This window comes from Coregonus lavaretus (assembly GCF_964263955.1).
Source record: "Coregonus lavaretus genome assembly, chromosome: 13".
Lineage (NCBI taxonomy): Eukaryota > Metazoa > Chordata > Actinopteri > Salmoniformes > Salmonidae > Coregonus > Coregonus lavaretus.
Genome location: NC_140000.1, coordinates 48213316 through 48240630, shown reverse-complemented (window position 1 = coordinate 48240630; position 27315 = coordinate 48213316). Strand labels below are relative to the sequence as shown.

Below are 27315 nucleotides of genomic sequence, written 5' to 3'. Positions count from 1 at the left end.
CGTAAACCCCGCCCATTTCTACAATTTATCTTCTTAAAATTTGATTTTAAACCTAACCTTGAACCTAACCTTAACCACACTGCGAACATAATGCCTAACCCTAAACTTAAATGTAAAAAAGGTGATTGTTCAGATCTAGCCAAGTTTGACTTTGTGGCTCTGATATCTAGTGGAAACCGCATTTTCGGGCAAGCCGACTGAAGGAAAGGTTAACTTCCGGGTATGCGGCATCGGAAACGATTCATGAGAGAAAGGCGGAGCCCTCCTCTGCTGTCCTTTCTTTGAAACTTTATTTTTTAACAATTGCCTGCACTCTAGAAGTACCAGGTGTTCGATTTAGCAAATTATTTAATTCCTGTAACACTGCAAATTTTATAGCCGCCTTTCCTTTGACCACGGAGAGATCTGTGAAGCATTGCTTGCCTTGAGAGAAGTTTGATATCCAACCAGCTAACGTTAGCATTGCTTGACAGCTGCCCTTTTCAACAGGGAAGCCGCAGTGAACTGTTGAACACAAGAAAATGGGGGATAAAGAATTGATGTGGGCCTTGAAAAATGGAGACCTGGACGAGGTTAAGACCCTAATGAAGGTACGATATACTGTAGCTAACTTACTCGCAAATCAGCCAGCTAAGTGCGCTAGCTATCTAACATTAGCTAGCTATGTTTTGTCTGTATAGCTAGCAAACGTTAGCTAGCCATGGCGTTGCAAGGTTAGCTAGCTAGGTAGCTAACTTTCATAGCTAGCATCGCATGCACACATTAGCTAACTATCCGTTCACCTAACTATCACAACTCACTCTAGTTAGCTAGCTAGAAGGTTTGCTTTTTACAAACGTTTGTAAAACAATCGCTAGATTGGGTAGATTGTTGGATAGCTAGCGCTAGTAAACTAACGTTACCATACTACACAGAAATGGCTAACTAGCTACGTTGCATCCCCACTGTGCAATAACTTGTTGTAATCTGATTCAATCACTGTGCTATTGCCTAATGAATGACTATATTTCTGCAGACAAGCATATATATGGTAAAGTACCTACTAGCTACTTATTTAGCTAGATAGTTGGCTCCTGCTTGAGAATTAGTCATGGTTGGTTTTAGCAAGCAGTCTGTAACTAGTTATAGCCAAATCCACAGGCCCGTGTTGTGACAGCTAGCTAGCTAGTGTAAAGTGTGCGGGTGTCTCAGAACTTTGTTGCAAGGCAGATCTATCTAGATGGCTAGCTAGCTAACGTTAGGTAGACGGCTTGCTAACTTCATGCTGTTGAAAACATGAAATAGACCTAATCGTACTACTTGTTTGCTCTCTGCTTTGAATGAGGATGTTCAGGGAAACTGTTGGAATGGTTCTGTTATCATTCAGCCTCCAGACTGAGACTCACACATTTTCAAGCCACACCTATGCCATTTTTAGAGCAGTGACACATTAGCTATTGGTCTGGGAACTGGTCACGTTAACATATTTTGGTACAAATGTTGCATTCTCTGTAGGCCTACATTCCAGGTACGTACACTGCATTCAGTTAGTATTCAGACCCCTTGACTTTTTCCACATTGTTACGTTACAGCCTTATTCGAAAATTGATTACACATTTTTTTCTCAGCAATCTACACACAATACTCCATAATGACAAAGCAAAAACTGGATTTTAGACATTTCCGAAAAAGAAAAAATATCTCATTTACATAAGTATTCAGACCCTTTACTCGGTACTTTGTTGAAGCACCTTTGGCAGCGATTACATCTCCAGAGATGTTCGATCAGGTTCAAGTCCGAGCTCTGGATAGGCCACTCAAGGACATTCATAGACTTTTCCCGTGTGCTTAGGGTCGTTGTCCTGTTGGAAAGTGAACCTTCGCCCCAGTCTGAGGTCCTGAGGACTCTGGAGCAGGTTTTCTTCAAGGATCTTGCTCCTTTCATCTGACTAGTCTCCCAGTCCCTGCCACTGAAAAATGCTTGCACCACTATGCTTCACCGTAGGGATGGTACCAGGTTTCCTTCAGACGTGACGCTTGGCATTCAGGCCAAAGAGTTCAATCTTGGTTTCGGTCTGAGAGTCCATTAGGGCTTTTGTTCCTTTTACTGAGGAATGGCTTCCGTCTGGCCACACTACTATAAAGGCCTGATTGGTGGAGTGCTGCAGAGATGGTTGTCCTTCTGGAAGGTTCTCCCATCTCCACAGAGGAACTCTGGAGCTCTTCCCCAGATCTGTGCCTCAACAAAAACCTGTCTCAGAGCTCTACGGACCATTCCTTCGACCTCATGGCTTGGTTTATGCTCTGACATGCACTGTCAACTGTGGGAGCTTTATACGGTGGCTTGCTAAAGTATTCACCCCCCTTACCATTTTTCCTATTTTGTTGCCTTAAAACCTGGAATTAAAATTGATTTTTTGGGGGGGGTTGTATCATTTTGATTTACACAACATGCCTACCACTTTGAAGATGCAAAATCATTTTTGTTGTGAAACAAATAAGACAAAAAAACAGAACTTGAGTGTGCATAACTATTCTCCCCCTCCCCCAAAGTCAATACTTTGTAGAGCCACCTTTTGCAGCAATTACAGCTGCAAGTCTCTTGGGGTATGGCTCTATAAGCCACTGGGATTTTTGCCCATTCTTCAAGGCAAAACTGCTCCAGCTCCTTCAAGTTGGATGTGTTCTGCTGGTGTACAGCAATCTTTAAGTCATACCACATTCTCAATTGGATTGAGGTCTGGGCTTTGACTAGGCCATTTAAAAAACATTTAAATGTTTCCCCTTAAACCACTCAAGTGTTGCTTTAGCAGTATGCTTAGGGTCATTATCCTGCTGGAAGGTGAACCTCCGTCCCAGTGTCAAATCTCTGGAAGATAGAAACACTCAAGAATTTCCCTGTATATAGCGCCATCCATCATTCCTTCAATTCTGACCAGTTTCCCAGTCCCTGCCGATGGAAAAACATCCCCACAGCATGATGCTTGCCACCACCATGCTTCACTGTGGGAATGGTGTTCTCGGGGTGATGAGAGGTGTTGGGTTTGCGCCAGACATAGCATTTTCCTTGATGGCCAAAAAGCTCAATTTTAGTCTCTACCTTCTTCCATATGTTTGGGGAGTCTCCCACATGGCTTTTGGCGAACACCAAACGTGTTTGCTTATTTTTTTCTTTAAGCAATGGCTTTTTTCTGGCCACTCATCCGTAAAGCCCAGCTCTGTGGAGTGCACGGCTTAAAGTGGTCGTATGGACAGATACTCCAATCTCCGCTGTGGAGCTTTGCAGTTCCTTCAGGGTTATCTTTGGTCTCTTTGTTGCCTCTCTGATTAATGCCCCCCTTGCCTGGTTGGTGGGCAGCCCTCTCTTGGCAGGTTTGTTGTGGTGCCATATTCTTTCCATTTTTTAATAATGGATTTAATGGTGCTCCGTGGAATGTTAAGTTTAGGTAATTTTTTTATAACCCAACCCTGATCTGTACTTCTCCACAACTTTGTCCCTGACCTGTTTGGAGAGCTCGTTGGTCTTCATGGTGCCGCTTGCTTGGTGGTGCCCCTTGCTTAGTGGTGTTGCAGACTCTGGGGCCTTTCAGAACAGGTGTATATATACTGAGATCATGTGACACTTAGATTGCACATAGGTGGACTTTATTTAACTAATTATGTGACTTCTGAAGGTAATTGGTTGCACCAGGTCTTATTTAGGGGCTTCATAGCAAAGGGGGGTGAATACATATGCACGCACCGCGTTTCCTGTTTTATTTTGTATAATTTTTTTGAAAGACTTTTTTTTTTTTTACTAAACCAATTTGGACTATTTTGTGTATGTCCATTACATTAAATCCAAATAAAAATCAATTTAAATTACAGGTTGTAATGCAACAAAATAGGAAAAATGCCAAGGGGGATGAATACTTTTGCAAGGCACTGTATATAGACAGGTGTATGTGCCTTTCCAAATCATGTCCAATCAATAGAAACAGGGTGCACTGTGGTGTTTCTATTTTTAATACATTTGCAAACATTTCTAACCCTGTTTTCGCTTTGTCATTATGGGGTATTGTGTGTAGATTGATACAAAATTAATGTAATCCATTTTAGAATAAGGCTGTAACTAAACAACATGTGGAAAAAGGGAAGGGGTCTGAATACTTCCCGAATGCACAGTACATCAGCAAGTTATCTAAGCATTGGATCTATTTGTAAAGTAAGGGGAAATTATACTGAAACACAGCTTTGGTTTGAGGTTTAGCCAGTCTGGTGTAGGTTGAACACCTTAAAATAACTCAGGAGGCTAACTCTTGTTCAAAGCCTTACCACCCTGATGAATCGTTAGGCCTGCAGAGCTCCTGTGTGAAAGCAACATGTCTTTTATGCATTTTGTTTCGACAGTAGGCTAGGAGCTAGACAATCTATTCTTTATAGACCTACCAGTTGATTAGCTAACTTCTGTGAAATAGCCTAGCCCTAACCATTAGGGTGGTCAGTATTTAGGCTTTCCTTTCAGATTTTGGTAATTTGAGTCTAATCAAAGTCAGAGGTGTTACGGCTAGTTCCAAAAATGTACTGATTTTGGCAAGCAGTAACATTACTAATGCACTGAGGTGCTGCATTACTCATATCGATCTCCAAGGCTGCGTTTACACAGGCAACCCAATTCTTCTGATCTTTTGCCGCTAATTTGTCTTTTGACCAATCAGATCAGATGTTTTGCCAGTAATTGACCAAAAGATCAGAATTGGGCTGCCTGTGTAAACCCAGTCCAATAATCCCACATTACAATGAAATTGCAATAGGATGGAAATGTTTCAGATCTGGGCCATTCAATTGGGGAGATGGGTTTTTCCGCCAGTAGCTAAAGCATTCGTTAATTTAGATTTTCAAATGCAGGCAGCTCCTAGACACTTCATACTGCACATGTGGATATTACAGACTGCGATCCACTGTGGTTTCCCTTAACCCTCAACCCTAATGAAACCATTTAAATTGGCCCCATATCATCCAGCTCCTGGAGGTAATATTTGAAAACTATTAGAACGGGGATGAGATTCCATCATGCCTAATGGATTCAGTTGGTTTGGGTGTAAATTGAAGGAGTGGAATCTATTTCCTACTGTGTTTTCCTTGACCTTCAGGGGAATAGTGATACAGGTGAGCATGCCAGCGGCGGACCGGTGGGGCTCTGTGGGTGATTGGTGCATATATAGTCATTCATACAGCTAGTGACGAGAGCAGTTTGACCACACATATCACTGTCGGGGAAAGCAGTTATGCTTATGTCATTCAAATGTATTGATATTTGAACTGCAGGAAGGGCAACTAGTGTCTGCAACTGCTGTCTCAGTTTGTCCAATAGGAACCCTTCTCACCAGGCTACATTAGCCTAACTCACAGGAGAGTAGAGGGCCGTGTAAACTGTGATTACAACACATGGATGGACATAAGATACCTTTTTACCAGAGCTATGGAGACCTATCAAGCTTCGGGAATCCAATAAATTGCAGCAAGGGCTGGATCACTGTGCTGTCTAGCCTAAGCTTTTGAGAGCAGGTGAGTGGTGGTAGCATTACCCAAAGCCTGGCTGTGACCTTTTCTGAGCCAGATTGATTATCACGCCCAGCCGGCACAGCTAAAGACTAGCCCAGACCCGGACTCATCCCCTGATAGGCTTGTTGCCTTAGGGCAGTTCCGCAGTAATGGAATTATGCAGAGGGTCCGATTTTTCACTAAAATGTGTACCAAACAAAAAACATTAATTTCAAAGTTTAACAAACCATTCAACTCTATGCACAAGGACTTGCCTGCTTTTTTAACTATTTCCACTGAACATTTTATAAAAACACATTTACCGGAAGAACTATGCAAAAACATTTTTTTTTTAAATTTATTATATTCACTGTGTAAATTGTTCAAAGTAGTCATTGTGCATAGAGCTGTATGATTTTGTTCAACTTTGAAATCAATGTTTGTTTGGCATACATTTTAAAGTGAAAAATCTGAGTCTTATTAGATCTGCTGGTGACCAACTCCGAGACGAAGGATAGCCATGTCCTCTGTCAACCCCAGCTCCAGTGTCACTCCATCACACTCTTGCTTCCTGTAATAAGAGATGTCTCTGTCACACACAAGCTCAGAGTAGGTTCTGCTTCATGTTCATGGGTACAGCGTAGGTCCTAGCTAATGTATAGGTGAACTATAGAGCTACTGTCTGAGAATCAATTTCTGTATTCCCCCTCTTTGTCCTGTAGCTAGCCAGGTACCATAGAAAGTCATTCAAAGCTAACAGGGTGGGTTTCTGCTGCATAGCAGGATGCTTAGCAGGTGAATACATTTCAGTTCTCTCTTTCCTCAGGCCACATAGCCAGCTAAAAAGAAAGGTGCTATGGTATGACATGGCACTGACAACGCTGCCCGGTCTGAGTGACCGGTCTCTGTAATGAGTTTTGTTTCTTCAGGACTACCCCACCGCTCCACACAATGGGCTACAGAGGCTGTCTTTCCTCTCGGCTGCAGGCTTGACAGTTTGAGTCCTCACAATACCACAGCAGGGAGACTGGGAAGGAGGCGTCTTGTGTGGTGTGAATGTGTGACGGTCTCTGTGTGTGTTTTGAACTAAGAGGAGGGGGATTTCCATTATATGCGATTGCATTAACTGTGTAAAATAAGTGTTTGTTCCTTTTTTTAGCAAGCTGGTGACCAGGTCTTGATACAGGAGGGGAAGTTGTGTAGCTGATTATGGTATCTTAACCTTGTGTTTTTAGGATGAGGATGTAAACAGAACCCTGGAGGGAGGCAGGAAGCCCCTGCACTACGCTGCTGACTGTGGCCAGGCTGAGATGCTGGAGTTCCTCCTCTCCAAGGGAGCAGATGTCAATGTAAGAGCTGCTAGTGGGAATACTGCTATCAATATAGGCCTACTGCTGTTACACAGTTATTAGAATACTGCTGTTAATATAGGCCTACTGCTGTTACACAGTTATTAGAATACTGCTGTTAATATAGGCCTACTGCTGTTACACAGTTATTAGAATACTGCTGTTAATATAGGCCTACTGCTGTTACACAGTTATTAGAATACTGCTGTTAATATAGGCCTACTGCTGTTACACAGTTATTAGAATACTGCTGTTAATATAGGCCTACTGCTGTTACACAGTTATTAGAATACTGCTATCAATATAGGCCTACTGCTGTTACAGTTATTAGAATACTGCTGTTAATATAGGCCTACTGCTGTTACACAGTTATTAGAATACTGCTGTTAATATAGGCCTACTGCTGTTACACAGTTATTAGAATACTGCTGTTAATATAGGCCTACTGCTGTTACACAGTTATTAGAATACTGCTGTTAATATAGGCCTACTGCTGTTATACAGTTAGTATTTAACAGCAGTATTCTAATATCAGTCCTTCCTGTCTTCATTTGATTATTACTGATATCTGGTACTGATATGGAAGAAGGCTATGGTGGTAGGCCTCACTTTCACCTATCTGCTCACGTTAGACAGATCAGTTATTACTGATGACCAAGGATGAGAAGGAAGGAATGATGCATTTTCCCTTCTGTGTTTGCATTAATTTGCTTATTGAATAGACCTAATGGTACCAGAGAGAACAACACTCCCTTATTCTGATTCCACTCATACAATGCTTCTACTATAGTCAATCACATACTGTAGTAACGACTGAGACTGACATGGCTTAACTACTGTAGACTCAGCTAGTGTTGTTCAGACGTGGAGAGTGGTGCAGGTCTATGTTTGGACCAATGGGATTCCTCCGTTATGAAGGACCTGTCATTCTCCTGAAGCCATCTCCAAATCTATTCCCTCAGTGTGCAGAGAGCAGCACAGTCTAACTGGCCAGACCACATACTCTGTCAGAATGCTCCCGAGCCTCAACCCATTACCACACCACACTGCAGTGGAGGGAATCGATCTGCTTTTACAATGGAGTAGAGTAGTGATGGTTGTGGCATTTACAAGTTAGGGAAGAAGATTGTATTGTACCGTTTTGTTCTTGTATCTTTTTAGGTAGCCTCAGTGTGCAACTGTTCTTAATAATAATATTAGAGATGTTTAACCTTATTCGAAGCTGTACTTTGGTCTCAATCCCCTCAGACCCTCAATATTGCCACACAAGCCTGAACGTGCTTATGGGTGTCACTGGCCTCTCACTGACCCAAGACGTTATAGTTAGTTTCACTCAGACCCGTGTTGACCGTTCAGGCGATACTTGCTAGAACAGGAAGTTCTGACCTTAATGTACCTGTGTGAATTTGGAGAGCTTGTTAACTAGGCCTAACTCTCACTGCACACAGTCTGTAGAGCCATGTCCTCTCCCAACCTCCATTATCCGCCTCATGGTCTGAACACCACCACACTTCTCATTCACTCCAACTTCACCATTTTGCTTTCTCTCTAGTCTGGTATCACTAACAAGAGTCCCTGTCTCCCTCCCAGTCCCTTCAGATAAGGGGCCCTAGCCAGGGCTCCTGAAACAGGGGAGATAAATACAGTGGCAGAGTAGATTTTCCTCTCAGTAATTCATTGACACGATAAGGAGAGAAATAAAAGTGCTCCCTCTGAGTTATTTCCTCTGATAATGAGTGACGTGATGTGCCCTTGTGTTGGAGGCAGGGACGACCCTTTGGTCCGCTGATGTATGACACCTGTCCACGCACAAACCCGCTCTCTCCTTTTGTTCACTCTCTTTCTTTGGTCTCCCACAGGCCCCAGACAAACATGGTATCACTCCGCTGCTCTCTGCCACATACGAAGGTCACCTCTCCTGCGTCAAGATCCTGTTAGAAAAGGTAATGCCACACTTGCGTGCGTGCGCAGAGCTGTCTTTACACTGGTCAGTGCTATTGCTGTGTTGAAGTTCTGTGTGACGTGTAACTGCTGATGAGGTAACTCCTGTATGACAAAGGACTACAATAAAGGCTCAATGTTCAGTAACTATCTGGCCATGCCTGCCCGAACCCTCTGTTCTGTTCTGTGTGGAGGGAGCTGGAATGTTCCCAGACATCATCACACAACACTGCTGTTGTTTATTTGTAACCCTCCCACTTGCTAGCCCCAGCTCTATATACACACCCACCTCGCTCAGCTCTGGAAAACACTGAGTTGATGATGATCCAGTGGCTGAATGTGACACCTCCTCTGTCCTGGCATTCACCAACTGCTGTAGTGAGGGGAGTGGTGGTGCGGTGCCAACTCTTTTCCTGGACACCAAGGAGCTGCTTTTACAGTCCTGTAATGCTGCCATTTTGGATTCATAAGAGCAGATAGATTATCTATGCTTTGATAGGTGATCTTTGTCAAATTATTTAAAAACTTACTCATAGTACACAGTCACTACTATCACAGTCAAGTCATAGCAGTGATTTAGGCCATATTTGTTTCAGACAGAACTGTGTACATACAGAATATGATTGGGCACTGCCTTGTGGAGTAGAGTCACTCACTCACTCACTGTGTGTGGTATTAGTTTTCATTCAGCTCACGCTTTCCCAGCTGCTATCTGTTATCGTGGTATGCCAGCTCAGTGAGGTACCTGTGGTGCAGCCACATAGAAATTACAGATGTCTCAGTTCTCTAATAGTAAGCCCTGTGGAGTCTCATATCACTTTCCCTCTCTGCCGCTCTCTCCCTCTCTTTCTCTCTCTCCCTACCTCCCTCTGAAAACGTGCCAAACTGCTATGAAATGGATGTAACCCCCTCTCCCATTTTTTACATTTTAGTCATTTAGCAGACGCTCTTATCCAGAGCGACTTACAGTTAGTGAGTGCATACATTTCTCATACTGGCCCCCCATGGGAATCGAACCCACAACCCTGGCGTTGCAAGCGCCATGCTCTACCAACTGAGCTCCCTCACTCGAAGCTGCACAGCACAAAGGGTAGAAGCACAATATGAACATTTATTTCGTTACCTCCTGTGATTGTGCTTTTCTTGTGTCCCTGGTCTCTGTATCTGGGGAGCTCCGACATGTCAAACTGCTTTCATAAAACGTGTGTGGATGGATTGAGTTTGTGTTTTCTTGTTTCTGACGGTGTGTGAGAGAATGGAAACCAACAGGCTAATATTTCCAGTGAGTAAGCATCGGTGTTCTCCCAGCCAGGCTAAATGAGGTAGGGTAAACGAAAGCATACCTCATGATAAGCTGTAGACCACACTATCTACCAAGAAAATGTATCTATATTTTTCATAGCCGTTTATTTACCACCACAAACTGACACTGGCACTAAGACCGCACTCAATGAGCTGTATAAGGCCATAAGCAAACAAGAAAATGCTCATCCATAAGCGGCGCTCCTAGTGGCCGGGGACCTTAATGCAGGCAAACTTGCATCCGTTTTACCTCATTTCTACCAGCGTTTCACATATGCAGGTGTTGGTTGGGTCATTGTCATTTTTGGGTCATTGTCATGCTGGAATACCCATCCACGACCCATTTTCAATGCCCTGGCTGAGGGAAGGAGGTTCTCACCCAAGATTTGACGGTACATGGCCCCGTCCATCGTCCCTTTGATGCGGTGAAGTTGTCCTGTCCCCTTAGCAGAAAAACACCCCCAAAGCATAATGTTTCCACCTCCATGTTTGACGGTGGGGATGGTGTTCTTGGGGTCATAGGCAGCATTCCTCCTCCTCCAAACACAATTGTTTACTTGGTGACTATGGTCCCAGCTGCCTTGAGATCATTGACAAGATCCTCCTGTGTAGTTCTGGGCTGATTCCTCACCGTTCTCATGATCATTGCAACTCCACGAGGTGAGATCTTGCATGGAGCCCCAGGCCGAGGGAGATTGACAGTTCTTTTGTGTTTCTTCCATTTGCTAATAATCGCACCAACTGTTTTCACCTTCTCACCAAGCTGCTTGGCGATGGTCTTGTAGCCCATTCCAGCCTTGTGTAGGTCTACAATCTTGTCCCTGACATCCTTGGAGAGCTCTTTGGTCTTGGCCCATGGTGGAGAGTTTGGAATCTGATTGATTGCTTCTGTGGACAGGTGTCTTTTATACAGGTAACAAGCTGAGATTAAGAGCACTTCCTTTAAGAGTGTGCTCCTAATCTCAGCTCGTTACCTGTATAAAAGACACCTTGGAGCCAGAAATCTTTCTGATTGCGAGGGGGTCAAATACTTATTTCCCTCATTAAACTGCAAATCAATTTATAACATTTTTGACATGCGTTTTTCTGGATCTTCTTTGTTATTCTGTCTCTCACTGTTCAAATAAACCTACCATTTAAAATTATAGACTGATCATTTCTTTGTCAGTGGGCAAACGTACAAAATCAGCAGGGGATCAAATTATTTTTTCCCTCACTGTATATAGCCTCATTATTGTTGTTTTATTAGTTTTTATTTAGTTTTTTAGTTTATTTAGGAAATATTTTCTTAACTGCATTGTTTGTTAAGGGGTTGTAAGGAAAGATTTTACGGTAAGGTCTACGCCTGTTGTATTTGGCATTTGTGACAAATAAAATTTGATTTGAGGGGACACATCATAGGGAGGGGATACAGTCACGATGCATGCAGAGACCAAGATATCAAATGGATGTAACCAGATCACCTCATAAGGAGGGGACAGTCTCGGCACCGTGCGTCAGCAATTGAAACCACCTCAGGCAGATATAAGAAGGTGGGGTCTGTCATCAGGCGAAAGCAGGCCTGGGTCGCCGCCAGCCAGGATTAGGCCCAACGCGGAGTGCGAGGAGGTATGAGTTGGTGCTCCACGCCACAGCAGCCCGATGGCTCATTTCAGCCAGAAGCACCAGCATCACCAGCAGGACTGGAGCTCTGAAGCACTTTCTCTCTGGCTTTCTCTTTACCCACACTGTTATTACACATCAAGAGCAACCGCAGGCCAGCGCTTGAATGTCTACTCATTGATTCATGTCCGCTCGTTTATTCAGCTTTAAGAAACATACAGAGTAATCGGATACTGCATCGGTAGTCCACTACTACCAGAATAATGTATGATTCATGATCTCAAGTATTAATTCTGGTCAAAATACTTGATCATCTTCGAAGTGTGCCCCTGACCTGTGACCACCCCCTGGTGGTTCCTGCATTATCGAAGGCCTGTGTTTGACCCTAACCAGACGGCATGCTGGGGGAGGGGGAAGAGTTGCTGACTTCACTACAGGCCAGAGACGGCTACAGAAGAACACGAGGCTTGTTAATTATGAATCAACACTGAGAAGCCCTCCCTATCTCCCTAAACAGCTCCCACTATTAACAGTGGACTGTAGACCACGGCCATTGGGTCAGGAGTATGATATTCAGGCTAGCCTTATTTAGCCTTCTAGCTGCATTAGACCTGGGGTGTATTCAGTGATGTGAAACGTTCTGAACGTTCTGTGAAACATTGCAGATAGAAATAGAATGAGTAGAGCTGACACGATTCCCTATGCTGACAATCATCTGTTCTTCGTCATGTGTTTCTATCTACAGAAAACCGTTCTGTAACGTTACATCCTCCTGATCAGGCCCCAGTCTACACTGTGTGCTAGGCAAGCCAGGGAGAGTGATTGTGTATGGGCACCGCAGAGTGAAGAATGTGTCGTAATGGATTTATCACTTGGATGAAGGGTGGGCTGGGTAACAGGAAATGAATTGTGCAGACTACCATTTCCTCCCTGTCTAAATGTAGCCCCCTGAGCACCACTATCGGCAAGCTGCTAGCTAGGAGGGAGGAGGATGGGGAGAAGGGTTAAGAAATGCTCGGACTGTGTCGGAGGGTTCAACGATACTCTTAAGCGTCTCTCCCCATGTTTCACTTTTGGGACTAACTAGCCAAGATACTTTTTTCATATGCTCGGCAATAGATGCCAGAAGTGGGTTGTTGCTGTTGTGAACAACTGTGTGTGTATATACACTACCAGTCAAGTTTGGACACACCTACTCATTCAAGGGTTTTTATTTATTTTTTAAACATTTTACATTGTAGAATAATAGTGAAGACATCATAACTATTAAATAACACATATGGAATCATGTAATAACCAAAAAAGTGTTAAACAAATCAAAATATGTTATATTTGAGATTATTCAAATAGCCACCCTTTACCTTGATGACAGCTTTGCACACACCTGGCATTCTCTCAACCACCTTCATGAGGTAGTCACCTGGAATGCATTTCAATTAACAGGTGTGCCTTCTTAAAAGTTAATTTGTGGAATTTATTTCCTTCTTAATGCGTTTGAGCCAATCAGTTGTGTTGTGACAAGGTAGGGGGGTATACAGAAGATAGCCCTATTTGGTAAAAGACCAAGTCCATATTATGGCAAGAACAGCTCAAATAAGCAAATAACTTTTGAACGTTTCTTCAAGTGCAGTCACAAAAACCATCAAGCGCTATGATGAAACTGGCTCTCATGTGGACCACCACAGGAATGGAAGACCCAGAGTTACCTCTGCTGCTGAGGATAAGTTCATTAGCGTTACCAGCCTCAGAAATTGCAGCCCAAATAAATGCTTCACAGAGTTCAAGTCACAGACACATCTCAACGTCAACTGTTCAGAGGGGACTGTGTGAATCAGGCCTTCATGGTCGAATTGCTGCAAAGAAACCACTACTAAAGGATACCAATAAGAAGAAGAGACCTGCTTGGGCCAAGAAACACGAGCAATGGACATTAGACCGGTGGAAATGTGTCCTTATTGTTTCAAACCGCTGTGTCTTTGTGAGACTTGGTGTGGGTGAACTGATGATCTCCGCATGTGTAGTTCCCACCGTAAAGCATGGAAGAGGAGGTGTTATGGTGTGGGGGTGCTTTGCTGGTGACACTGTCTGTGATTTATTTAGAATTCAAGGCACACTTAACCAGCATGGCTACCACAGCATTCTGCAGCGATACACCATCCCATCTGGTTTGGGCTTAGTGGGACTATCAATTGTTTTTCAACAGGACAATGACCCAACACACCTCTATGCTGTGTAAGGGCTATTTACCAAGAAGGAGAGTGATGGAGTGCTGCATCAGATGACCTGGCCTCCACAATCCCCTGACCTCAACCAAATTGAGGTGGTTTGAGATGAGTCAGATGGCAGAGTGAAGGAAAAGCAGCCAACAAGTGCTCATCATATGTGGGAACTCCTTCAAGACTGTTGGAAAAGCATTCCAGGTGAAGCTGGGTGAGAGAATGCCAAGAGTGTGCAAAGCTGTCATCAAGGCAAAAGGTGGCTATTTGAAGAATCTCAAATATATTTTGATTTTGTTTAATACTTTTTTGGTTACTGCATGATTCCATGTGTGATTTCATAGTTTTGATGTCTTCACTATTATTCTACAATGTATTTTTGTTTTTAGGAAAAATAAAGAAAAACCCTTGAATGAGTAGGTGTCAACTTTTGACTGGTACTGTATATAGTACTACCTTTTCCAGTCTTACAGTGGTCCCATGTAGCTCAGTTGGTAGAGCATGGCGCTTGTAACGCCAGTGTGGTGGGTACAATTCCCACGGGGGACCAGTATGAAAATGTACTCACTACTGTAAGTCACTCTGGTAAAGTGCACCTGCTAAATGACTTAAATGTTAAAAGTAAATGTTATAGTACAGCATTTCCCCTTACCCTCACTGTTGTCTTACAGTACAGAATCCCCCCTTGTCCTGTTTCAGCAATCAGCACCCTGCTCGTGTTCTGGTCAAACAGCCGTCCTCTCTTCTCCCACTTCTTTGAGCATAGTGCAGCCAGCAGCAGTCTATTGCTCCATCCCCATACAGATATCGATCTCACGTTCCTTCTTTCCTCTCCTCCCTCGTTCAAGGCGATGTAAAATATGCCCTGTGAACGGCCCCGCGGCGCTTGTCAATGGGCTCCTGTAAGCGTCACATTTTATAACCAGTCCTGAGGGGAGGAGGTGTGAGGGCCTGATAGATTATGCATGGGCAGTCTCTCCTTTCCACTCAATAATGGCATAATGAAGACTTAATGGACACCTTGGCCGAGTGGCAGACTTACATAACCCCTATTACTTCTTACTGCACACACAGTGGTGTTGTTTGGCTCTGTCACTCCAGGATGCTGCGGTCTCTATTTGACTGGGTCATTCTTATTCATTAGGGCTAGCCAACATCTCACTTAGTTGTTGGGGCTGCAGCCTCAATCTCTTCCTGGCTGGATGTTGTTTGGACCGTCCGTGTTGACTGGCTACCATCATTACTCCCATTTAGACTAGCTCATTATTCTAAGTGGAGACCAGTGGATGTCCATGGTATATAAGATAACTGTAGACTTGAGGGACGGGGAGGAGGAGGCTTCCCCCTCCCCCCCCTCTCAGTAGAGCCCAGGGAGAGTGAGAAGCAGTGTCGGTATACGACAACACGAGTTGGTCTTCACGGGACGATACAACTAGCTAGCTCCAGTTATATAATGTGAGTCAGGAATGCTCATATACAGTGGCTTGAGAAAGTATTCACCCCCCCCCCCCCTTGGCATTTTTCCTATTTTGTTGCCTTACAACCTGGAATTAAAATTGATTTTTGGGGGGGGGTTTGTATCATTTGATTTACACAACATGCCTACCACTTTGAAGATGCAAAATAAATGTTATTGTGAAACAAACAAACAAAATTGAACTTGAGCGTGCATAACTATTCACCCCCCCCCCCCCCCCCCAAAGTCAATACTTTGTAGAGCCAACTTTTGCAGCAATTACAGCTTCAAGTCTCTTGGGGTATGTCTCTATAAGCTTGGCACATCTAGCCACTGGGATTTTTGCCCATTCTTCAAGGCAAAACTGCTCCAGCTCCTTCAAGTTGGATGCGTTCCGCTGGTGTACAGCAATCTTTAAGTCATACCACAGATTTTCAATTGGATTGAGGTCTGGGCTTTGACTAGGCCAATCAATTTATAACAGTTTTGACATGCGTTTTTCTGGATTTTTTTGTTGTTATTCTGTCTCTCACTGTTCAATTAAACCTACCATTAAAATTATAGACTGATCATTTCTTTGTCAGTGGGCAAACGTACGAAATCAGCAGGGGATCAAATACTTTTTTCCCTCACTGTATACTGAGATCATGTGACACTTAGATTGCACACAGGTGGACTTTATTTAACTAATTATGTGACTTCTGAAGGTAATTGGTTGCACCAGATCTTATTTAGGGGCTTCATAGCAAAGGGGGTGAATACATATGCACGCACGCACCACTTTTCCGTAATTTTTATTTTTTAATTTCACTTCACCAATTTGGACTATTTTGTGTATGTCCATTACATGAAATCCAAATTAAAATCCATTTAAATAACAGGTTGTAATGCAACAAAATAGGAAATATGCCAAGGGGGATTAATACTTTTGCAAGGCACTGTAGGTCGTCAGGTAGGTTGCAGCTGGCTGTGTTGAGTGTTGACTAGGAGTCTCTGAGGTGAGAGTCAGGGGGTGAAGTGGTGCTGTTGTGTACATGAGTCCTGTGGAGTCCTGCTACATCTGGGCCCTTCGTACTCCTCCGCCGGCAACAGTTGTTAGCTAATGACTTCCCCTGAGCTAGAGAGCCTCCTCTTCCTCCTTGTTCTCTTAGCCGTCAGCCCGCTAGAGCTGAGAACACGATGGCCATGGACAACACCAGGTGCTTCACTAACACACCATGCAACTACAGGTGTTGTGGCTTCTGTCTCGCTCTGTCTCTCTCTCTCTCTCTCTGTGTGGTCTCGTGTCTGCAGATTGATGGTTTGTTTAAGCATGTTACCAGAGCTTTCTTTAGTGATAGTTGGGTCCTGTTATGAATGTTGAAACTCATACAATCTCATTAAGCCAGGTTGTCATTGTAAATAAGAATGTAAAAATGTAAAAAAATATATACACTACCGTTCAAAAGTTTGGGGTCACTTAGAAATGTCCTTGTTTTCGAAAGAAAAGCAAAAAATGTTGGTCCATTTAAAATAACATAAAATTGATCAGAAATACAGTGTAGACATTGTTAATGTTGTAAATGGCTATTGTAGCTAGAAACGGCTGATAAAAAAATAAAAATAAATGGAATATCTACATAGGCGTACAGAGGCCCATTATCAGCAGCCATCAGTCCTGTGTTCCAATGGCACGTTGTGTTTGCTAATCCAAGTTAATCATTTTAAAAGGCTAATTGATCATTAGAAAACCCTTTTGCAATTATGTTAGCACAGCTGAAAACTGTTGTGCTGATTTTAAAGAAGCAATAAATCTGGCCTTCTTGAGACTAGTTGAGTATCTGGAGCATCAGCAATTGTGGGTTCGATTACAGGCTCAAAATGGCCAGGAACAAATAACCTTCTTCTGAAACTGGTCAGTCTATTCTTGTTCTGAGAAAATGAAGGCTATTCCATGCGAGAAATTGCCAAGAAACTGAAGATCTCGTACTACTCCCTTCACAGAACAGCGCAAACTGGCTCTAACCAGAATGGAAAGAGGAGTGGGAGGCCCCAGTGCACAACTGAGCAAGAGGACAAATACATTGGCGCACAATTGGCCCAGCGTCGTCCAGGGTAGGGAATGGCCGGCAGGGGATGTAGCTCAGTTGGTAGAGCATGGCGTTTGCAACGCCAGGGTTGTGGGTTCGATAAAATAATGTATGCGCTAACTGTAAGTCGCTCTGGATAAGAGCGTCTGCTAAATGACTAAAATGTAGTTTGAGAAAGACGCCTCACAGGTCCTCAACTGGCAGCTTCATTAAATAGTACCTGCAAAACACCAGTCTCAACGTCAACAGTGAAGAGGCAACTCCGGGATGCTGACCTTCTATACAGAGTTGCAAAGAAAAACCCATATCTCAGACTGGCCAATAAAAAGAAAAGATTAAGATGGGCAAAAGAACACACACTGGACAGAGGAAGATTGGAAAAAATTGTTATGTGTTTGGATCACAAAGAATAACATTTTATGAGACGCAGACCAAATGAAAAGATGCTGGAGGAGTGCTTGATGCCATCTGTCAAGCATGGTGGAGGCAATGTGAGGGTCTTGGGGTGCTTTGGTGGCGGTAAAGTGGGAGATTTGTACAGGGTAAAAGGGATCTTGAAGAAGGGAGGCTATCACTCCATTTTGCAACGCCATGCCATACCCTGTGGACGGCGCTTGATTGAAGCCAATTTCCTCCTACAACAGGACAATGACCCAAAGCACAGCTACAAACTATGCAATAACTATTTAGGGAAGAAGCAGTCAGCTGGTATTCTGTCTATAATTGAGTGGCCAGCACAGTCACCAGATCTCAACCCTATTGAGCTGTTGTGGGAGCAGCTTGACCGTATGGTACGTAAGAAGTGCCTATCAAGCCAATCCAACTTGTGGGAGGTGCTTCAGGAAGCATGGGGTGAAATCTCTTCAAATTACGTCAACAAATTGACAACTAGAATGCCAAAGGTCTGCAAGGCTGTAATTGCTGCAAATGGAGGATTCTTTGACGAAAGCAAAGTTTGAAGGACACAATAATTATTTCAATTAAAAATCATTATTTCTAACCTTGTCAATGACTACATTTCCTATGCATTTTACTATATTACCTATTCAAACTCATTTCATGTATGTTTTTATGGAAAACAAGGACATTTCTAAGTGACCCCAAACTTTTGAACGGTGGTGTACGTATTTAGTTACTTTTCACAAAGTTGCATCAGAACATTGTTAACAGTGTGGCTAGATGCATATAAACTCTCAAATGTTCCCCAATTAGAGTTGCCTATCTAAGAGGGTATCCACCAGTCCTGTTTAATCCCTGTAGCCCGTGCCCCGCTCCGCTGCCCCTTTTGGCACCACACACACACAACCTCTCTCTCACAAACACACACTATTACCCTCTTTCTCTGACACGCATACATAATGGGTAGTAGTTTTGAATGATAGGTGATTACTTAATCAGTGATTCTGTGCAGTGCCTTGCTCATGCCGGTCCTTTTGGAATGCGCTTGGAGAGGGTGGGAGACTCTCTACATCGTCACAGTGGGTTGAGGGGGAAAGGCAGGTTGGCCCATACTCAGAGCAGTACTGAAGGGCTGAACCTGTGGCCTTGGGTAGAGAGTTGGAGGAGGGATGGGGGTGCAGGGTGAACACTGATTCTAACCTTGGCCTGTAGTTCACTTTGAGAGAGTGGGTTCACACAGAGGTTGAGGCCTTGATGCTCCACTCAGATCATAATGTCTCCCTGCCATGTCTGTCTGTCTCTATCCCAGGGAGCCGACAAGGAGCGGAAAGGACCAGATGGCCAGAGCGCCTTCGAAGCAGCCGAGACCGACGCCATCAAGGCTCTCCTCAAGTGAAACGGGAGCCTAGAAAGGACGGACAGACTGATGCAGCAGTGGTCCCCCAGACAGACAAGATGGACACACCCCTTCCCCCGACCTCCAACCTCTGTCTTTAGCACTGCTTTGTCTGTTTGCGGGGTTTGGTTTTTGGTTTTTCCCTTTTGATTATTTTTTTACATTGTGGGGATTCTCTCTTCTCGCCTCTTTTCAGTAGCCATTGAATAGATGGACTTGTCAATCATGTCTCCCTTAGGGACCAAACACTGAGGGAAAAGCACCCAGACTTGGACCCTCCCTGAACACACAAGGATGCAATGTAAAAATGAATAGAGTTTAGCACTTAAATGATCGCTCTCAAGTCCTGTGGTAACTGCACTGCACTACTTTCACAAAAATGTTGGCAGAAAAACCCCGATAATAATCCAATAGACTTTTTTTTTCTTCAGTTTTCAATATTATAAGACCACTTGGTTATATTAGTTTTACAAACATCAGTTGTGCTAGATAGAGAACGGTTGTAAAGATTCATTCTATTAGCTCTGTAAGATGGCCTCCTCTTTCCCTTGGCTGTGTACTGTAGCTCTTCTCTGTAGACCTGACTGGCTAACTGTTCAGTGCTTCAACTAGGGGGGTTTGTACTGTATGAGGGGGTAGGTCCTCTTTAGGTCGCTAATAATATTGGTTACCTACTCTCTACGTAACCCCCTACTGATAACATATCACAGTAAATATTAATGACCAGGGTTACTCTAGTAACGTATAATAGCATAAATACCCCCTTGACCAATCACCATGTTGGCTATTACAAAAAAATGTATAAAAAAATATTGATTAATCTGTTACTTATTAAAACATTGCTGTGTAGTGATGGCATTATGTCAACATTGACCTTTAGTGCAGGAATTTAGAAATGCACAATGTTTTTCCCTTTTTGAGTTTTGAGCATGTTCTGATCTGCAATCCTTTGTTGCCGCAGTCTATGTTTTGTATTAGATGAATTGGGTGGGTGGGTTCTGAACAGTGGGATATAGGGGTTTTGGGTTCAAACTGTGGATGGGGGAAATGATCGTCCTGTCGCTCTCTGGGTTTGATTAACCTTCCGGCTCTGCTGCATGTCAGAACTGCTTCTACTGCTACGCTCTCCAAAATGGATGCCTTCCTCTTTTGGTTGCTTTCAAATAATTACAATGCAATGGAAACAAAATACAAAACGCTTTCTCTCTGGCATCGTTGTGAGGAAAAGTCTGTAAAAACTTAAATAAAAAATCTAAAAATGAGTCACTTCTCTTCGTGTGTTAATCCATTGATTTTGTTTTCTGCTGGTATTGTCAACTTTTCAGTCAGTCTTCTTACAAATAGAAAAACACACTCATTGACTCTACTCTTAGAACGGACGCTTCTGAGCGGTGCACACACTTAACTGTAATCTATATTAGTTCCTTTGTATACAACTATACACGTCTGTGCACACACTTACCTGCAAGGCTGCGATCCATATTAGTTCCTTTGTATACAGCTATGCCCTCCATCTTAATGACTTGAGTATTGCTTGTGTCTTTGTCAAACTGTCAGCAGCAGCAAAGCCCTCCTCCAGCTGTCTGAGCCTGGAGCACAGTGTGTTGTCCTGAATGAATAACAAACAGCAGCTATTGATTCCGCGTTATACTGTCTGGCCTCTCTGAGTGGTGAGAGCGTCTCTGGCAGGAAAAAAATAACTTGCTCATATTGTTCAATGACTGCTAGCTGCTGCCTCTTTTAGAGTGCCCCCAGCCCCAGGTGAACTAGCTAGCTCGCTCACCCCCGTGTAATATACTCCTCTGTATTTTGTTCATATCCATTTGCTTCTCGATAGAAATCAGCCCGTGTTCATGAGCTTGACCTGAACAAAGTCAACCTTTTCAACTCAAATAGGACTGTGTGTCTTTGAGGAGTTGAATGAGGAAGCTTGATGGTATGGGGGAGTATGACCATTGAACTGCTTCCCTGACGCTTGTAGACATGGGTCACCTACCAGGCACATTCCTCTGTACAGAGGAGATCTGAAACATACAATACAACAATGTACTGTGACTGGGCAGGGCCCAGGTCTTGTTCATACTTCACTAATAGACGCATGGCTTAATGAAGAGCCAGCTTTGTACCGTCTGAGATCATAATCCGCTTTCTTCATCCCTGGACGCTGCATCTTATGTTCTGTTATGCTCCCTGACAGTCAATGGAATGCCGTGAACCAGCTCAGATCAGGGAACCCATTCCGTCCCATTGGCTATCACTTGACACACACCCCATCTAAAACAATGGTATCGTTGAAAAGAGCTGCACACTGGAACAGTGCTAACGTATGTGTTTGTGAAATGTATTGAGTATGGCTGAAGTGGGTGGGCTGGCTGGTATCCAGTGGTGCTTCTGTTATAGAGGTTATTCATTATTCTTCTCTAAGAGCAGTGAGCCCAGAACCAAGCCCTGGGGGGCATACTAAAAGTACCCAATGATTTCAAATGGTAAGGCAACATAGTTGGCTGCAACGTTTCCTGCTCTGCCACTCAAGCTTGACTACAGTATATGATGGAACCCTGCTACACAAAACATAAACAAAAGCATTCAGTAGGTGAAAGAAAGACTTCACCCAGCTTAACCTGCGGCTGATAGACAACAGTCACCATTATGTGTCTTCTTTAGTATGTAAATACTAAAGACAGCTGGAGTGATGAGAGAGAGAGCAGGGGGGAGAGAGAGCGAGCGAGACTGCAGACGGTCACTGGGTGAGTGTAGTGGCAGGCCTGTGAAGTGTTTGCGTTAGGATGGAGTGTTCTGTGAATCAGACAGACTCATGCCTCTCTTTCCCCTGCCCATGTCTAAAGCCTTCCCCTGTCCATCTCCCTGAGAATAAAGGAGAAATCAATTATTCCAGAGCCGTGAAACATTGAGATAAACTCAGACTGCGACTGCAAGTTTTGTTCAAACCTTGTCTCTACTCTGATTGGGCGCCTATGTGATTAAAATGGTTAGAAATCCATTTGGAAATAAAATGGAGGTCTGTCCGTCCAATCTTGATTGGCAGGGAAATTCTGCTTGGGAATATAAAGCACTTCATTTCCTTTTGTCTTTGCAATGCAGAGGCAGCAAATGCTCTTCATACGTGGCGAGAAAAACCTATGATTTAGGCTGATGATAAATAAGAATTGATTCATCGCCTCCGTATTGTCATTTAGCCTATAAATTGCCTCTCCACAGTCCTGCGGACGTGCTCTCAGGCAGTTCCGGCGCTTTCAACTGAGCTTTATCTGCCTAGACCAGGGAGGGAGATCCTGTTTTATAATCAAACCATAATATTCAAGTCCTCAGTTTACCCCATTTCGCTTGAAAATGGAAGCTGTCTAGGGGAGAATCTCAATTCCATACTCCTCGCGTCTTCTCTCCTCCTCGAATTGCTGCAAAGAAACCACTACTAAAGGACACCAATAATAAGAAGAGACCTGCTTGGGCTAAGAAACACAAGCAATGGACATTAGACCTGTGGAAGTGTGTCCTTTGGTCTAGAGTCCAAATTTGAGATTTTTGGTTCAGACCTCTGTGTCTTTGTGAGACGCGGTGTGGATGAACGGGTGATCAGTAGGTGGTGTTATGGTGTGGGGGTGCTTTGCTGGTGACACTGTCTGTGATTTATTTAGAATTCTGCAGCGATACGCCATCCCATCTGGTTTGGGCTTAGTGGGACTATCATTTGTTTTTCAACAGGACAATGACCCAACACACCTCCAGGCTGTGTAAAGGCTATTTTACCAAGAAGGAGAGTGATGGAGTGCTGCATCAGATGACCTGGCCTCCACAATCCCCCGACCTCAACCCAATTGAGATGGTTTGAGATGAGTCGGACGGCAGAGTGAAGGAAAAGCAGCCAACAAGTGCTAAGCATATGTGGAACTCTTTCAAGACTGTTGGAAAAGCATTCCAGGTGAAGCTGGTTGAGAGAATGCCAAGTGTGTGCAAAGCTGTCATCAAGGCAAAAGGTAGCTATTTGAAGAATCTCAAACATAAAATATATTTTGATTTGTTTAACACTTTTTTGGTTACTACATGATTCCATAACTGTTATTTCATAGTTTTGATGTCTTCACTATTATTCTACAATGTAGAAAATAGTAAAAATTAAGAAAAACCCTTGAATGAGTAGGTGTGTCCAAACTTTTGACTGGTACTGTAGCTATTTTACGTACATGTCAGATCCATGGGTTTCATTCTGTTCCCTTGAACTCTACTCCCACCACCTGTATGGAAAAGACAACTGCACCAACTGTAGGTTTTTTTCTTCCATAAATGATCATGCAACCACATAGGTGCATTTAGACTCACATAGATATCATACTTGTGAAATACCAATTCACAAAGAACACTGTTCTGTTCATAATTATTAGAGTGTTTCACCACAATGCATGGTCTAAACTAGATAATGTAGGGAATAGTAGTAGCAGATTGATTGCTAAGTGTTCTGTCTCACAGACATAATTGCCAGATGCAGTAATTAGTGTGTGCGCGCATGGACACACACACACACACACACACACACACACACACACACACACATACCGTCCTCTCGCCTCCTGTTTTTTCTATTTCTACAGAGATTCCATGTAGAGAGGAGCTCGTGATTAACCAGCTCAAAAGGCTGCCTAATGAAGTAACAAATCCCAGTCTTAATAATAATAATGATTTGTCTTTCTATCTATGATTGTCTCTGGACGATCCTCTCCCTCTTTCCCGCGTTTCACCACAATGTATGGTCTACACTACATCATGTAGGGAATAGTAGTAGCAGATTGATTGCTAAGTGTTCTGTCTCACAGACATAATTGCCAGATGCAGTAATTAGTGTGTGCGCGCATGGACACACACATTCACACACACACACACCATCCTCTCTCCTTCAGTTATTTTCCTGTTGCTAACGAGAATCCATGCACAGTATAATAATACTAATTATTTGTCTTTCTATCAGTTATTGTCTCTGGACGATCCCCTATGTTTGTACTTTTAATTACAATAAATAATTTATCTTATTTGGGAAAAAAAGGAAAATCATGCCTCTGGAAAAAATGACACTTTTCATATATAAATTGCACTGAAATCCCTCAGGCATTTTAGATGCCAAAACTGTTAGACTTTTAAACTGTTCTGAATACATGTAGAACAGTGCTTTCTCTGTCAGTGTGTGCTTGTGTGTAGAACAGTACTTGCTCTGTCAGTGTGGATTTGAAATATTGGATAGCATCTTGTAAGTTTGATCCATAAAGAAGTCAGCAGGAAATAGATAACGTGCTGGTGGTTGACTGACTGACTGACTGACTTGCCTCCATGTCAAGGCTAATCACATAAGCGCTGAAGGATTTTTTAATGAAGATTCAGTCCAGTGGTCACAAAACCACCGTCTCCATGGGCTGGAGTTCAGGATTAAAGGCTGTCAGGGAGGCACAGGGGTTGGCCTGGGCCCCAGCCTACGTCTCCTCTCCTTCTCCTCCTTCTTCATCCTGCTCTCTGTCTCTCCATCCGGCCCAGGGGAGCAGGAGTGAGATGTTTGAGCAGGGAGGTAGGTAGGTGGGGGGGTAGAGTCGACTGGACTGGACTGGAGAGTTGTCTACAGGTAAAGCCAGGTCAGCTCAGGTATGGGATTTTTATCGTGGAGGGAAGTAGTGGTAGTTACTTCCTATAAATCTCTTATGAGCTATTTACTTATCAATACCGCTTTATTTGTACTCGCAGCTAATGCGCACAGAGCTCCAGCCTCAGTACCGAACCCACCAGGGCCCTGACCAGGGCTTTCTCAGCTGGATAATCTTTTGTAGAGAAAGCAATGGCGGCTGCAACGCTATTAGGAACATTTTAATTTGGAATAAAATGAGATTTATGATTGCTGTTATGACGGCTGAGCACCTCGGGTGCAGCGTGGCTGCCGGCTATGGAGGCGTGGACTGCTGAACAACATTGGGGCAGGCTGGGTAATATCTTGGAAGGGCTACGGCTGCCTCAGTGTGTCACGATCGTCGACAGATGAAGCAGACCAAGGCGCAGCGTGATAAGCGTACATTCTTTATTTGTGTACACACACGAACCAAAACAATAAACCAAACGATACGTGAAGTCCTAGGTTATACACAAAACCTTAACGGAACAAGATCCCACAAAACTAACATGCCAAAAGGCAGCCTAAGTATTGTCCCCAATCAGAGACAACGAGCTACAGCTGTCTCTGATTGGGAACCACCCTAGCCAACATAGATATAAACGATCTAGAACGAAAAACATAGAAAACTAAACAATGAAAATCCACACCCTGGCTCAACATTTAAGAGTCCCCAGAGCCAGGGCGTGCCAGTACCCCCCCCCCCCCCCCCCCCCCCAAAGGCGCGGACTGCGACCGCGCCAACCAAACACAAGAGGGTAGGGGCCGGGTGGGCGGTTCCGGCTCCGGGCGTGACCACCACTCTCTCTCCACCCCCCCGTAGCGCCCCTGATCTGGTCTGGCCCCGCTGGCCGGAGCTGGACTGGACACCGGTGGAGCGGATTGCTCTGACTCCGGAGTGGAGCAGCTGCCCGGTGCCGGACCAGGCACCGGTGGAACAGGCACGGGCCGTGCCGGACTGACGACGCGCACCACTGGCTTGGTGCGGGGAGCAGAAACGGGCCGGACCGGGCTGGCGACGCGCACCACTGGCTTGGTGCGGGGAGCAGGAACAGGCCGGACCGGGCTGGTGACGCGCACCACAGGCTTGGTGCGGGGAGCAGGAACAGGCCGGACCGGGATGGCGACGCGCACCACAGGCTTGGTGCGAGGGACAGGAACCGGCCGGACCGGGCTGGCGACGCGCACCACTGGCTTGGTGCGGGGAGCAGGAACAGGCCGGGCTGGACTGGGAACACGCATCATAGGCTTGGTGCGGGTAGCAGAACAGGCCGGACCGGGCTGGCGACGCGCACCACAGGCTTGGTGCGGGGAGCAGGAACAGGCAGGACTGGGCTGGCGACGCGCACCACTGCCTTGGTGCGGGGAGCAGGTCAGGCCGGACCGGGCTGACGACGCGCACCACAGGCTTGGTGCGAGGGACAGGAACAGGCCGGGCTGGACTGTGGAGACGGACTGGAGGTCTGGAGCGGAGAGCTGACACAACCCGTCCTGGCTGAATGCCTATTTCCACACAATCTGTGTGAGGCATCAGCACAGGACGTACAGGGCTGGGCACTCGTACTGGCACTACAGCACGTGGCACTGGCGCAGGATATCTGGGACCGAGGAGGGGTACTGGAGGCCACGAGCGTTGAGCCGGCACACTCTGTCCTGGCTGCATGCCCACCTTAGCACGACACGTGCGTGGTGCTAGCACAGGACGTACAGGACTGTGCCGGAACACTCGCGGCACAGTACGTGGCTCTGCATAACACGGAACCTGCCCAGTCTCACACTGCCTCGCCTGAGTACGGGGAGTTGGCTCTGCTCTACCTCTAGGCTCCGCCAACCACCCTTCCAGCCCCCCAAACCTGGTGGCCTCCTCTCCTAGTCCGCCGATTCGCCCTGTAGCTGCCTCCAGCAGCCCCGTCGTCCACGCCGTGTGCCCCCCCCCAAAAATTACTTGGGGTTGCCTCTCGCGTGTCCGTCGTCGGCACAGTTGGCGCCGTTTCTCCTCTCCTGCCTGGGCATTTACTTTTGCCCATGGCCCTCTGCCCGCGAATATGTCCTCCCATGACCACCATTCACCCACCTGGGACATCGCCAACTTCTCCTCCTGGGCACGCTGCTTGGTCCTCTGGTGGTGGGATTTTCTGTCACGATCGTCGACAGATGAAGCGGACCAAGGCGCAGCGTGATAAGCGTACATTCTTTATTTGTGTACACACACGAACCAAAACAATAAACCAAACGATACGTGAAGTCCTAGGTTATACACAAAACCTTAACGGAACAAGATCCCACAAAACTAACATGCCAAAAGGCTGCCTAAGTATGGACCCCAATCAGAGACAACGAGCTACAGCTGTCTCTGATTGGGAACCACCCTGGCCAACATAGATATAAACGATCTAGAACGAAAAACATAGAAAACTAAAC

General features: G+C 44.8%; 1 protein-coding gene across 1 annotated transcript; it reads left to right on the top strand.

The window, feature by feature from the left end:
• The first annotated feature begins 222 nt into the window (after window positions 1-222).
• On the top strand, window positions 223-20494 carry LOC311140585 (myotrophin). Its single transcript, XM_084175707.1, has 4 exons — window positions 223-590; window positions 6738-6851; window positions 8711-8794; window positions 19146-20494. Exons 1-4 carry the CDS (start codon window positions 522-524, stop codon window positions 19230-19232), a joined length of 354 nt encoding a protein of 117 aa, XP_084031833.1. The 5' UTR covers window positions 223-521; the 3' UTR covers window positions 19233-20494.
• Window positions 20495-27315: the final 6821 nt, after the last annotated feature.

Bases quoted from the DNA above. Each gene is read 5' to 3' on its own strand.
- LOC311140585 (XM_084175707.1), top strand. From the start codon at position 522: ATGGGGGATAAAGAATTGATGTGGGCCTTGAAAAATGGAGACCTGGAC. The intron at 591-6,737 runs GTACGATATACT...TTGTGTTTTTAG, and splicing joins AGGTTAAGACCCTAATGAAG to GATGAGGATGTAAACAGAAC. The intron at 8,795-19,145 runs GTAATGCCACAC...TCTCTATCCCAG, and splicing joins TCAAGATCCTGTTAGAAAAG to GGAGCCGACAAGGAGCGGAA.